The sequence below is a fragment of the Hippoglossus hippoglossus genome, chromosome 8 (assembly GCF_009819705.1).
Source record: "Hippoglossus hippoglossus isolate fHipHip1 chromosome 8, fHipHip1.pri, whole genome shotgun sequence".
Lineage (NCBI taxonomy): Eukaryota > Metazoa > Chordata > Actinopteri > Pleuronectiformes > Pleuronectidae > Hippoglossus > Hippoglossus hippoglossus.
The window spans coordinates 23,101,970-23,116,203 of record NC_047158.1 but is presented as its reverse complement, the minus strand read 5'-3'; the positions used below and the strand labels follow the sequence as shown (position 1 = coordinate 23,116,203).

Sequence of the window (14,234 nt, the reverse complement as noted above, 5' to 3'; positions counted from 1 at the left end):
CTCCTCCTGCTCCTCCTGTGTTTAGAGAAGACGTGTTGGTGTGAGTTGGGATGTGGCTGAAAGCTTCAGGAACAAGTATGTTGAACTTATGTGTTCGTCTGATTTAGTTTGTGTTTGTTCATTTGAACTAATTTGCACCAAACGTGGAGACGAGATGTTTTTCACGTGTTCGTCAGGTTCTAGTTTGTATCCTGATGTTTGTGTTGCTGAGGTTTTCAGCTCCGCTCTCTTCAGAAACATTCAAACACACTTTGAGTTTAGTCGAGATTTATTCAGACAGAAGCTGTTGGTGGTGACGTTGACCTCTAACCAAACAATGAAGTTATATTCATTCTGTGACTGGTGTGAAATTCAGCAGGAAACAAGTGAGAACCGCTCCTCGTCAGGTGGCTGATGGGATGTGACTCCGCTCCAGGTCAGACGTGCGGCCGGCCTCAGATGGTCTCCTCGATGACCTTTGTGATGACCTTTGTGGTGACCTTTGTGGATACGCTGGAAGACGACAGGCCGGCGGATCTAAGACACCAAAACATGAGAAACCGGTTTTAGTTGTGAGGCCTGAACATTTCAGTCGACTTCAACAAATCCAGGATGTTTTTATTCTCAGCTTCACTGACACGGTTCCTTCTGATCACCTGTGTCACTCTGGAGGAGGCTTCATGTGTGTGTTTCTAAACATCAGGTGTGAAAGGTTCCTCGGACCAGAAGAGGTGTTCTGGGTCTGGATCAAACTGAACCATGGTTCTGTCCGTTTGCAGTGAAAACACTTGTTTGGACTTTTGGACCAATCACAGGAAGTAGAGCCAGAATTAAACAATAGAAGACGAGGAAGCAGCTTCAGTCTGCACCTCTGACGATATGTTAGAACCACGAGGACGTTCATCTGGTGCATTTGATCTAGTGTGGAGTACTGGAGAGTACTGGAGAGTACTGGAGAGTACTGCGCCTGAAGGTGCTGATGCTGCTAGTGATGCATCATGATATTACCATGGCAACCAAATGAAGCTGTTTCATATCAATATGATATGAGAACGCTGACACCTGCTGGTCATTCAGGTACAGTGACGTGACCACATGGTTAAAAAGGAAGCAGCAGAAATAACGAAGCTACTAACGTCAGTCTGACGATGAAGAAGGACACGCCCACCTGCCACCTGCACCCATTGGACGGTACTAGTTGTCAATCACACTGGTATCCGCCCCCCCCCAACACATCCGGTGCTTTATGGTCTGTTTGACTCTAAATGATCATAATTCACTAGATGAACATCAGCTGTTTGAAGAAGACTTGAAACTAGAGACTGAGACAGAAACTCCTGAATGTTTCCTGACGTTATAAAGTGAGAAGTCACTTTCTATAGACTTCTATAGAAACTACCAGGGGAGTCGCCCCCCCGCTGCTTCTTTTTCTTTCTTTTTTCTCTTTAATATAAGTATCGGCCATGTTGGACTGAAGGTGTGAATCTCCTCTTACCCGAGTCCCTCTCCGTCCAGCAGCCTCCTGTACTCGGCGATCTCCATCTCCAGTCTGGTCTTGATGTCCAGCAGCACCTGGTACTCCTGGGACTGTCTCCCCATGTCGGCATTCAGCTGCACCAGCTGCTCCTCCAACATGCTCACCTGCACAGGTAAACTCAGTGTCAGTGCTGATGCCTCAACGGAGCTGAGTCACTTTATTATCGACCCCGACCGTCTACAACTATTCACCTGCATCTGGTATCCGTTCATCTGCATGCCGTAGCGAGCCTGGATTTCGGCCAGTGTGGTTTCAAAAGATGCTTTCTGCAGGGAGACGGACATGTTAGAGGACGGAGCGCTGGAAATCCAGATGTAAGACATAAGCAACAGTACAGTTAATAGGTTCTTGTTCTGTTGTAGTTGAGTAGTTGATAAAGAACTTATTTTTCCCACAGTTCAGTAATTCACCTAAAACCTGAGTGTTTCCTCCTTTCACATGAATCTCTTGACGACTCCTCTCATTGATCTGATGTCCTGTTGCATTTGTTTAATAATTTCACTATAAAATTAAAACAAAATCAGCTTTTTAACCCAAAAAGCGTAATATCAGTTGGTCGACTCAATGAGGATAAAACTCATCAAGCTCTGAGTTAAAAACAATGTGGTGTTCCTCAGAGATCGATCCTGGGTCCCATTTTGTTCTTCATCTACCTTTAGGGCACAGGATCAGTCGGTTTGGCTTCGTTTCTCTACGATATCGAATGAAATACCGTTTTATTCAAAAGTTTAATACAATTAAATCACAGCAAAACTCAAGTTCTGGTCTGTGAACTAAATTGGATTTTTGAAGTGTTCCATCAAAGCAGAGGACTTCTGACTCTGACCAACTTCTTTCAATATGACCACCCACTGGTTTATGTCCAATCAGAGAGCAGGATTTTCTGATGTAAACAATAAAAAAGAACTAATCTCATGTTTTAATGGTTGTGTTCACACTGGTCTCACCATGCTGAGCTGCGACTGGAGCTCGATCTCCAGAGCCTGAAGCTGACTCTTCACTTCCTTCACCTCCGACGTCGTTGACTTCAGCGTTACCTCGGTGGTCGCCACCTCATTACTGAGAACCTCCGACTGGGACGAGGAGGAAGAACCAAACAGACGAGTGAAAACGTGCAGGTTTGTTCATGTTCCTCTTTAACTGACAGTTTCCCTCCTCCTCACCTTGGCCTGGAACCACGAATCCAGGTCTTTACGGCTCTTGGCGGCGACGGCTTCGTAGTGCTCTCTGATCTCCTCCATGACCTTGGTCAGGTCCTCCTGAGGAGCGGCGTCCACCTCCACGCTCACCTGGCCGCTCATCTGAGTCCGCATTGACATCAGGTCCTGCAGGAGCGCGAAGAAGGTAAGTGTGTGTGTGCTCGTCTTTCTGTAGTTATTTTGGTTCAATACCAACATTGTGAGGACATTTAGTTTGGTCCTCACAAAGTCAAAGGGCTGTTTGAGGGTTACCCTTGGTTTTAGGGATGGTGAAGGGTTTTCCAGGTGATGAACGTTGACTTTTAATGGTCAAATTTGATCAAAAATATCGTCTAAAACACATTTTCAAGAAATGTCTACAAATGTTACGATGCAGTATCAGGTTTCAGTTTTAGTCTTGGTGTCATTTCAGATGGTGAATATCAGAAGATTGTTACGATCTCGCAGTCTCTTCAACATGACTAATGATGTCACCTAATCTAAAGCTGATCAGGAAAAGATTCATCAGTGATGAAGCTGAAGTAGGCGTGCTCACCTCCTCGTGGTTCTTCTTCATGGACACCAGCTCCTCCTTCAGGCTGTCAATCTGCATGCTCAGGTCCATCTTGGCCACACCCACGTCCCCGAGCAGCATCTTCAGCCCGGCGATGTCGGCCTCCACCGACTGACGCATGGACAGCTCGTTCTCAAACCTGCAGGAAAACCGGTTATTATTAATATTATTGATGTTTTTGGTTCAGATTATATTCAAAAAGATTTGAAACTATGAAACCTGTGAAAAAACAGTCTAGTCAAATTTGAGAGGATATTATATTAATTACCCAACAATTATTTGAATATATATAGTTCAACGTATTATTATGTATATTCATAACTATTCCCATGAGTCATTTCATCCCCTCTGATCTGAGCTGTCATCCACCTGCTGCTGTTCCCTCAGCAGCCAGCAGAGTGCGCTGAGGCTGCAGAGCTCGGGTGATACTTCAACACTAATCTGTCGTCAAGGATTTTATTCATATTTTAATATTCGACTGTGCAGAGACTTTCTCGAGTCAAGTCAAATTACATTTTAAATAAAAAAATTATTTAACAAAGAAGGAAAAAGACGATACAAGAGAGCAAAAAGGCAAATTACAGAGAAAAGAGAATGAAACCAAAGAAAAGGTGAAGTTGCTCCTCACTTGACTCTGAAGTCGCCCTGAGCGAGTTGGGCGTTGTCGACGCTCAACAGGATGGATCCTTTGGTCATGATGGCGTCCTGGATCTGAAAACACACAAATACCAATAAAATACCTTTTCACCGAATCAGAGAAAAAACAAACAATGTTATAAAAACACACGTGTGAACATCTGTACACCTTCCTGTTACATACGTGTAAAAACAGCTGGTTTATTGTCTTCATATACAAAATGAACGTTCAGGAATGTGTTATCACTTCTGATTCATATTCAACACTGAACACGAAGCTTCTTCAGTTTCAGTTGGAATCATAAAAAGCAGCCGAGACGTTAAACTCACCTGGAGTCGACCTGGAGAAGCTCAGTTCTGACATTTCATTCGATTTTAGGTTTTCTCAATGTAATAATATGAGTTAGATAAAAAACTGCTTTGGCAGTTTTAGTTTTCTGTAATTTAACTTTGTCTTTATTGTATTTTTAGAGAAAATAAAAAGTGGATTGAAGATCAACAGCTGAAATTACCACAGTGAACTTTTTCCTGTTTTAACACTATAGATTTAATTCCATTCATATTTTTTGTGTATTTTATATATTCCTCACACTTAAGTTTTACATCTTGCTTATTACTAACTGAAGCCTTTTGACTCTTGCTGCTGTAATACTGCTAATTTCTCGATTGTGGGACTAATAAAGGATGATTTTATTTCCCAGAATGCCCCTCTTCCTCACCTTGCCCTGCAGCTCAGCGATGGTGGTGAAGAAGGCGCTGTAGTCTCTGGTGGACGGTCCCACCTTGCTCTCCACGAACTGTCTGATCTTCAGCTCCAGCTCGGCGTTGGCCTTCTCCAGCGCCGCCACCTTGGCCAGGTAGGTGGCCAGCCGGTCGTTCAGGTTCCGCATGGTGAACTTCTCGTTGCCGATGAGGCTTTCATTTGCCCCTGCACCTGCACCACCGCCGAAACCTGCACCACCGCCGAAACCTGCACCACCGCCGAAACCTGCACCACTGCCGAAACCTGCACCACCGCCGAAACCTGCACCAGCTCCGAAACCTGCCCCTGCACCTGCTCCACCTCTGATGCCAAAGCTGCTGCCGCCTGCAGAGAAGCTCCTGCTGGCCTGAGAGACTCTAACATCAGAGCCTCCGGCTCCGCCCGCCATGCTGAACGAGCTCAGGCCTCCTCCGAGGGACGATCGCCCCAACATGCTGCCGCCGGGGAAGGAGAATACAGTTGCCATGACGAAGAAGGAGATAGGAGTGGTCTGTCTTCTGGAGTTAGTGAGAGGAGTCGCTCCTTTTTAAAGCTGCTGCTCAGGTGAGGGGCAGAGTCAAAGAGACACACCCACCCACAGGTGGAATGTGGCTCCAGGGGTTTATTCAATCAATCACTTTTTAAAATCTGAGGAACATCTGCTCAGAAAACGTTTCACCAAACCTGTAGCATCGTGGTTTTGTGTATTGGAGTTTTGTGTATTGGAGTTTTGTGTATCGTGGTTTTGTGTATCGTGGTTTTGTGTATCTGGGTTTTGTGTATCGGGGTTTTGTGTATCGTGGTTTTGTGTATCGTGGTTTTGTGTATCGTGGTTTTGTGTATCGTGGTTTTGTGTATCGTGGTTTTGTGTATTGGAGTTTTGTGTATTGGAGTTTTGTGTATCGTGGTTTTGTGTATCGTGGTTTTGTGTATCTGGGTTTTGTGTATCGGGGTTTTGTGTATCGTGGTTTTGTGTATCGTGGTTTTGTGTATCGTGGTTTTGTGTATCGTGGTTTTGTGTATCGGGGTTTTGTGTATCGTGGTTTTGTGTATCGTGGTTTTGTGTATCGTGGTTTTGTGTATCGGGGTTTTGTGTATCGGGGTTTTGTGTATCGGGGTTTTGTCTATCGGGGTTTTGTGTATCGGGGTTTTGTGTATCGGGGTTTTGTGTATCGGGGTTTTGTGTATCGGGGTTTTGTGTATCGGGGTTTTGTGTATCGTGGTTTTGTGTATCGTGGTTTTGTGTATCGTGGTTTTGTGTATCGGAGTTTTGTGTATCGTGGTTTTGTGTATCGGAGTTTTGTGTATCGGGGTTTTGTCTATCGGGGTTTTGTGTATCGGGGTTTTGTGTATCGTGGTTTTGTCTATCGGGGTTTTGTGTATCGGGGTTTTGTGTATCGGGGTTTTGTGTATCGGGGTTTTGTGTATCGGGGTTTTGTCTATCGGGGTTTTGTGTATCGTGGTTTTGTGTATCGTGGTTTTGTCTATCGGGGTTTTGTGTATCGGAGTTTTGTGTATCGGGGTTTTGTCTATCGGGGTTTTGTCTATCGGGGTTTTGTGTATCGGGGTTTTGTGTATCGTGGTTTTGTCTATCGGGGTTTTGTGTATCGTGGTTTTGTGTATCGTGGTTTTGTGTATCGTGGTTTTGTGTATCGTGGTTTTGTGTATCGGGGTTTTGTCTATCGTGGTTTTGTCTATCGTGGTTTTGTCTATCGTGGTTTTGTCTATCGTGGTTTTGTCTATCGGGGTTTTGTGTATCGGGGTTTTGTCTATCGGGGTTTTGTCTATCGGGGTTTTGTGTATCGGGGTTTTGTCTATCGGGGTTTTGTCTATCGGAGTTTTGTCTATCGGGGTTTTGTCTATCGGAGTTTTGTCTATCGGGGTTTTGTGTATCGTGGTTTTGTCTATCGGAGTTTTGTCTATCGGGGTTTTGTGTATCGGGGTTTTGTCTATCGGGGTTTTGTGTATCGGAGTTTTGTCTATCGGGGTTTTGTGTATCGGGGTTTTGTGTATCGTGGTTTTGTGTATCTGGGTTTTGTGTATCGGGGTTTTGTGTATCGGGGTTTACAAAGTGAAATAAGATTGAAGGTTAGATGAAGAGTGTTTCTTCTTCTCAGCAGATTTACGGATGAGTCTGTGTGACGTTGGGTTTCATCTGTAGAGCTGACGAGTGAACGTGGGTCTGATTGATGGCTGTGATCTGCGGCCACATGTTGAAGCTTCAACCCTGAAGCTAAACAGCACTTCACCCTGAACTCTGGCAGTGATTGGTCGGCTCATGTCTGTGCATGTGTGTGCAGGTATGTGTATATTAATAGCTTCTATATGGACTTTTACACCTGCAGCCAAAGGCTACGCTCCAACTCTGCTGCTTCTGAAAAGATTCAAACTGTCGACTGAAGCTCGGCTCCACAATCCCGTCACTTTGTTTCAGTGACAAACCAGAAAGTTGGAGTTCGGGGTTCAACTGGTAAATCTGTCCGCGACGTTTAATCCGAAGAAAACTCGGTGTCACTTTTTTCACTCATTGCTGTTGCTAAACAACGGAAATAAAAATCCCATCGTTTATTTTCTGAATTGACATTTTGATTATCAGCCATAATATTTTGACCATCCACTGTAGACTCACCACAAAGTGACTGTGAAACATTAGATTCTCCTGTAGAAGCCACAAGTCCAAATTATATTGTTTTAAGAAAAACTTATTTTATTTACTACACTACCCACAATCCTCAGGTGTAGGTGGAGCTCACTGTTACCATGGAAATGCTCATCACATCCAATGGGATGGTTCAGTGGAACTACACTATAATATCATATTAAAATACTATATACAAACATACAAGATACAAACTACTATAAATCACAACACTATATTGACAACAAGGTTCAATTCAAGAAGAAGCAGGAAGTGGTTGGAAAGGATCATTCTCAATGGATTATGGGATGTCGTAACTCTGCTGTATTGTTTGCAACATGCTTCACAGCGTACGACACACACCAACTACCAGAGCTGGAGTTAGCAGCGAACTACAAGAAGGAGCTAGCTCAGTATTCGTGTGGACGTCGTCAGAGGAACCAAAGATGAGTAAATGGAAAAACATCACAGAGTGAATATCAAACCGACTTTTACTGATTGAGAATTTCGAGGTAACAGGACAGATGTTCACCTGTCATCTGGAATGTATCTTAAAAGTTAGATTTGGCCCAGAGCAACATACAAGCTAGAACCACCACTGAGTACTGCCCCCCTGTGGTTGTTCTGTTGTGCTCGGTCCTTTTATTATACTGACATAATGCACCAGTCAGCTGTCGTGTCAAGTTCAACAAGTCACAAGTTAAGTCCTTAATCAAGATCCCAAGTCGACACCAAAAACATGACTTGTCCGTCCGATAGTTGTTGAAAATCTCAGGAGTCAATTTCACACTAGAACCAGAGAAAAAGTCTGATTCCAAACCTCTGGGATCAAGATATTTCAGTTTGGACCAAAGTGCTGGAAACATTTTATCCAGCGAGTTTAATAGTGATCAGTGATACAGTTACAGTCGGGGTCACACTGAGTTCAGTGCCTTGCTAATGGGTTGGATTACTCACCAACGACACCCTGAATGAAGCTTAAGTAGAAACCATCTGTCAATCAACACCAACAATGAGGTTTAACATTTCGTTTTCTCTCCGAGTCACGACAGAAGCCAACGGGCGACAGATCTGAACCTCTGACTTCTGTTGTTCGAGTCCGTCTCAGTCACTGCTGTGAAAAATATAGTAACAATAAGTACAAGTACGTGCTCAGATACTCGTTCACACCATCACAGCTACTAACTGTCGGTGAAACGTGACGTGAGCTGATTATTATATTATCTTATATTTTAGATTAGTGTTTTCACTCTGCTGCTGCTCTGAACTGTCACATCATGAAACAATTATATTTACGATCAGGTCATCTGTCGACGGTTATGTAACAGTAGCCTGAGGAGGAGGAGGGGCTGAATTTCATATATCAAAATGAAGGGTCCACACGCTGCCCGAGGCAGAACCAGCCAATCTCTGATCAGCAAAACCAAGCCACTGACAGTCATTGGACTCTTGTTGAACCACAGAAATATGCAACAATCTGTCATCTCTCCATTAAATTCAATAAGAGCTGATGTAAGAGCTGGTCGACGTTTGTAAAAACTTGTTTCACATTTTCCTTTGAGTTTTTACTGCAGCGAAGCTTTAAACACTGAAGAAAAAGCAGCAACTCTTCACTGAGTTTATTTAAACGTTTGAAACACATCAGGACATTTTTCTGTCTGACGAGGTCTTTTTACAAAGACAGTGTTTTTAATTTGTCTCTGAAGTGAAGACATTCTTACGTCTTGACGAAGTTTAAACATTTTTGATATTAAGAGCACTTTTAAGAAGTGGAGATAATTTCTAACATTTTTGTAACATTTTATACAGTTTGGATATTTTTGGGACATGAAGACGTTTGTAAAAAGTGACAACATTGAGAAGTAAATAAAGATCAAACACTGTAAATAAAAACGACCAATGAAGCCAAAATATCTCGGATACAAACGCTGCCCAAAGTAATGATTGTGGTATCTCTCAACCAATCAGGAGTCAGTCTCAGCTGTCAATCATGACGTCTCCGTCTGTTTTTATATCATCAATAACTGATTCAAACCAAACTGATCAGAAACACTTGAACAAACATCAGAGAGAGAAGAACGACCTGAAATGACAGAAACATCTTTGACAAACTTTTATTTAACGTCTACATTGATTTTTTTTGGTCCATGTCCCATCTGCTAACATGGATGAGGACCTATACTGCAGCCTGTCACCAGGGGGCGATAGAGATGATTTGGGTTCACTGTAGGGGACCATCGTGTCGTCCATCTTTGTGTCTGTGTCTATGAAGTTTATATTTTAGAGTAAAGTCTTGATTCTCTTGTCTTTAAATGTCCAGTGAATGAATGTCCTCATTAGTATATGATGGTATTCGTGGTATAAGAATCATTTGTCCCCTCCAGGCCTCCGTACTCATGCAGCTCTGCAGGATGTTTACAACATTCACGAGCATTTTATAGTAAAGTATCTAATAAATGTTTTGAAAATCATCCATGTTTTTTTATAACCGTGCTCTTATAGAAATATTCAGTTTCTTCCTTTAAATCTTTGCATGAGAAAACCAACCAAGTTAAATTCCCATGGTTCAATCTGTCGTCACGTTTCCCGACGAGGTGAAAGACTCTTTGTTTCTGTTGAAGGTGAAAAGAAGAACGAAGTCCAGAGGCTGATGAGGATGAGCTCCCGGTGATGGTCCAATCAAATCTGAATCCGGGCGTGAAGCAGCGCGCACGCTTTAATCACAGGGCGGAGCCGAGAGGAGGTCATGTCCCCGGGACGACCAGCAGGGGGCGGCAGGGTTACTCCTTTCAGAGACACGTTCACACAGACGTCACCACAAAAGAAAAGACAACGGTATAAAATACATAATGTAGTAACAATAATAATACATGTAATTATGATACATGTAGTAATAATACATCTAGTAATAATGATACATGTAGTAATTATGATACATGTAGTAATAATACATCTAGTAATAATGATACATGTAGTAATAATAATAATACATGTATTAATTATGATACATGTAGTAATAATACATGCAGTAATAATACATGTAGTAATAACGATACATGTAGTAATAACGATACATGTAGTAATAATAATACATGGAGTAATCATAATAAATGTAGTACTAACGATACATGTAATAATAATACATGTAGTAATAATAATACATGTAGTAATAATGTTACATGTAGTAATAACGATACATGTAGTAATAATAATACATGTAGTAATAATAATAATACATGGAGTAATCATAATAAATGTAGTACTAACGATACATGTAGTAATAATAATAATACATGGAGTAATCATAATAAATGTAGTACTAACGATACATGTAGTAATAATAATACATGTAGTAATAATAATACATGTAGTAATAACGATACATGTAGTAATAATAATTATTTATTATTATTTTCCTGTCCAGATTCTCTATTTAAAGACATGTTTAGGGTTGGGGTTAATTAATCTCGTTTTCTGATTCTGACGTTACAGAAAGAAAGAAGAAACAGACGCTGTGATAGTTTGAACTGATTTTATTGTTTCTCGTCACAATGACCACGATGGCGGCGCCCGGCGGCGCCCGGCTGCACCTCAGCGGGTCTGGAGGGAGGTGGAGGAAGTTTTGGACGATGATGACACCACCATCCCATCAACCACCTCTTCCACCACCGTCACCACCCTCTTGGTCGTAGTGGTCGTGGAGGAGGAAGTGCTGATGCTGTCGACCAATCAGAAAACAGAGGAGTCAGAGTGACATCATTTCCTGTGTGTCTTTATTTCCCTTCGTCTACATGTCCACGTACGTAAGTTCTAATGAACTCGTCTTAGTTACTAGTTACTAATTACCTGTTACTGAAGTAATTGATACTTCACCTAAATACTTGATTGTTACTCTTAATTTTTCCAATTAGAACTTATTAATTACACTGATTCTAGTTACTTAATAACTAGTTAATAAAATGTTAGTTACAACATAAACATTTACTAAATACTATCGACACCTAAAAATCCTCATCAGTTTAGTCTTTTTCTGTGTGCGTCCATACTAACCACCTGTAACTAACTAGCTAACTACTAGTTAATGATTTAACGTAGTTTTGCTCTTTGTTGTAAAATAACAAGGTGTGTCAGGTGTAGTTCTGCCTCTGACCTGCTGGCGGCCTCTCCGTCCAGCAGCCTCCTGTACTCTGCGATCTCCAGCTCCAGCCTGGTCTTGATGTCCAGCAGCGTCCGATACTCGTGACCCTGACGCTCCAGGTCCGACCGCAGCTGAACCAGCTGCTCCTCCAGGGCCGAGACCTGGTGGTGGAGAGGAGGAGGAAGAGCAGGATGAAGAGGAGGACGAGGAGCAGGATGGAGAGGAGGATGGAGAGGAGGAAGAGAGGAGGATGAAGAGCAGGATGAAGAGGAGGACGAGGAGCAGGATGGAGAGGAGGATGGAGAGGAGGATGAAGAGCAGGATGAAGAGGAGGACGAGGAGCAGGATGGAGAGGAGGATGAAGAGCAGGATGGAGAGGAGGAAGAGAGGAGGATGAAGAGCAGGATGAAGAGGAGGACGAGGAGCAGGATGGACAGGAGGAAGAGAGGAGGATGAAGAGCAGGATGGACAGGAGGAAGAGAGGAGGATGAAGAGCAGGATGAAGAGGAGGACGAGGAGCAGGATGGAGAGGAGGAAGAGAGGAGGATGAAGAGCAGGATGAAGAGGAGGACGAGGAGCAGGATGGAGAGGAGGATGAAGAGCAGGATGGAGAGGAGGAAGAGAGGAGGACGAAGAGCAGGATGAAGAGGAGGACGAGGAGCAGGATGGAGAGGAGGATGAAGAGCAGGATGGAGAAAAGGAAGAGAGGAGGATGAAGAGCAGGATGAAGAGGAGGACGAGGAGCAGGATGGAGAGGAGGAGGAAGAGCAGGATGAAGAGCAGGATGAAGAGGAGGACGAGGAGCAGGATGGACAGGAGGAAGAGAGGAGGATGAAGAGCAGGATGAAGAGGACGAGGAGCAGGATGGAGAGGAGGAAGAGAGGAGGATGAAGAGCAGGATGAAGAGGACGACGAGGAGCAGGATGGAGAGGAGGATGAAGAGCAGGATGGAGAGGAGGAAGAGAGGAGGATGAAGAGCAGGATGAAGAGGAGGACGATGAGCAGGATGGAGAGGAGGATGAAGAGCAGGATGGAGAAAAGGAAGAGAGGAGGATGAAGAGCAGGATGAAGAGGAGGACGAGGAGGATGGAGAGGAGGAAGAGAGGAGGATGAAGAGCAGGATGAAGAGGAGGACGAGGAGCAGGATGGAGAGGAGGATGAAGAGCAGGATGGAGAGGAGGATGAAGAGAGGATGAAGAGCAGGATGGAGAGGAGGAAGAGAGGAGGATGAAGAGCAGGATGGAGAGGAGGAAGAGAGGAGGATGAGAGGAGGATGAAGAGCAGGATGGAGAGGAGGATGAAGAGCAGGATGGAGAGGAGGAAGAGAGGAGGATGAAGAGCAGGATGAAGAGGAGGACGAGGAGCAGGATGGAGAGGAGGATGGAGAGGAGGAAGAGAGGAGGATGAAGAGCAGGATGAAGAGGAGGACGAGGAGCAGGATGGAGAGGAGGATGAAGAGCAGGATGGAGAGGAGGAAGAGAGGAGGATGAAGAGGAGGACGAGGAGCAGGATGGAGAGGAGGATGAGAGGAGGAGGAAGAGCAGGATGAAGAGGAGGACGAGGAGCAGGATGGAGAGGAGGATGAAGAGCAGGATGAAGAGGAGGACGAGGAGCAGGATGAGAGGAGGATGAAGAGCAGGATGAAGAGGAGGACGAGGAGCAGGATGGAGAGGAGGAAGAGAGGAGGATGAAGAGCAGGATGAAGAGGAGGACGAGGAGCAGGATGGAGAGGAGGATGAAGAGCAGGATGGAGAGGAGGAAGAGAGGAGGATGAAGAGCAGGATGAAGAGGAGGACGAGGAGCAGGATGGAGAGGAGGATGGAGAGGAGGAAGAGAGGAGGATGAAGAGCAGGATGAAGAGGAGGACGAGGAGCAGGATGGAGAGGAGGATGAAGAGCAGGATGGAGAGGAGGAAGAGAGGAGGATGAAGAGGAGGACGAGGAGCAGGATGGAGAGGAGGATGAGAGGAGGAGGAAGAGCAGGATGAAGAGGAGGACGAGGAGCAGGATGGAGAGGAGGATGAAGAGCAGGATGAAGAGGAGGACGAGGAGCAGGATGAGAGGAGGATGAAGAGCAGGATGAAGAGGAGGACGAGGAGCAGGATGGAGAGGAGGAAGAGAGGAGGATGAAGAGCAGGATGAAGAGGAGGACGAGGAGCAGGATGGAGAGGAGGATGAGAGGAGGAGGAAGAGCAGGATGAAGAGGAGGACGAGGAGCAGGATGGACAGGAGGAAGAGAGGAGGATGAAGAGCAGGATGAAGAGGAGGACGAGGAGCAGGATGGAGAGGAGGAAGAGAGGAGGATGAAGAGCAGGATGAAGAGGAGGACGAGGAGCAGGATGGAGAGGAGGATGAGAGGAGGATGAAGAGCAGGATGAAGAGGAGGACGAGGAGCAGGATGGAGAGGAGGATGAGAGGAGGATGAAGAGCAGGATGAAGAGGAGGACGAGGAGCAGGATGTAGAGGAGGATGAAGAGCAGGATGAGAGGAGGATGAAGAGCAGGATGAAGAGGAGGATGAAGAACAGGATGAAGAGGAGGACGAGGAGCAGGATGAAGAGCAGGATGAAGAGCAGGATGAGAGGAGGATGAAGAGCAGGATGAAGAGGAGGATGAAGAACAGGATGAAGAGGAGGATGAGGAGCAGGATGAAGAGCAGGATGAAGAGCAGGATGAGAGGAGGATGAAGAGCAGGATGTAGAGGATGAAGAGCAGGATGAAGAGGAGGATGAAGAGCAGGATGAAGAGGAGGACGAGGAGCAGGATGGAGAGGAGGATGAGAGGAGGATGAAGAGCAGGATGAAGAGCAGGATG

General features: G+C 44.7%; 2 protein-coding genes across 2 annotated transcripts in view; both read right to left on the bottom strand.

The window, feature by feature from the left end:
* Positions 1-250: 250 nt before the first annotated feature.
* On the bottom strand, positions 251-5,163 carry LOC117766020 (keratin, type I cytoskeletal 13-like). The gene is made up of 8 exons (XM_034592720.1): positions 4,624-5,163; positions 3,897-3,979; positions 3,251-3,407; positions 2,680-2,841; positions 2,464-2,589; positions 1,708-1,782; positions 1,475-1,620; positions 251-516 (listed from the first exon to the last, which is right to left on the bottom strand). Exons 1-8 carry the CDS (start codon positions 5,131-5,133, stop codon positions 435-437), a joined length of 1,341 nt encoding a protein of 446 aa, XP_034448611.1. The 5' UTR covers positions 5,134-5,163; the 3' UTR covers positions 251-434.
* A 5,636-nt stretch (positions 5,164-10,799) lies between these two features.
* Positions 10,800-14,234, bottom strand: part of LOC117766022 (keratin, type I cytoskeletal 13-like) — a 10,407-nt gene continuing 6,972 nt past the window's right edge. Inside the window, exons 7-8 of the mRNA XM_034592723.1 lie at positions 11,435-11,583; positions 10,800-11,002 (exon numbers count right to left, since the gene is read on the bottom strand). Of these exons, the coding sequence (XP_034448614.1) occupies positions 10,876-11,002; positions 11,435-11,583 (276 nt within the window). The 3' untranslated portion in view covers positions 10,800-10,875. The remainder of the gene's footprint in view (positions 11,003-11,434; positions 11,584-14,234) is intronic.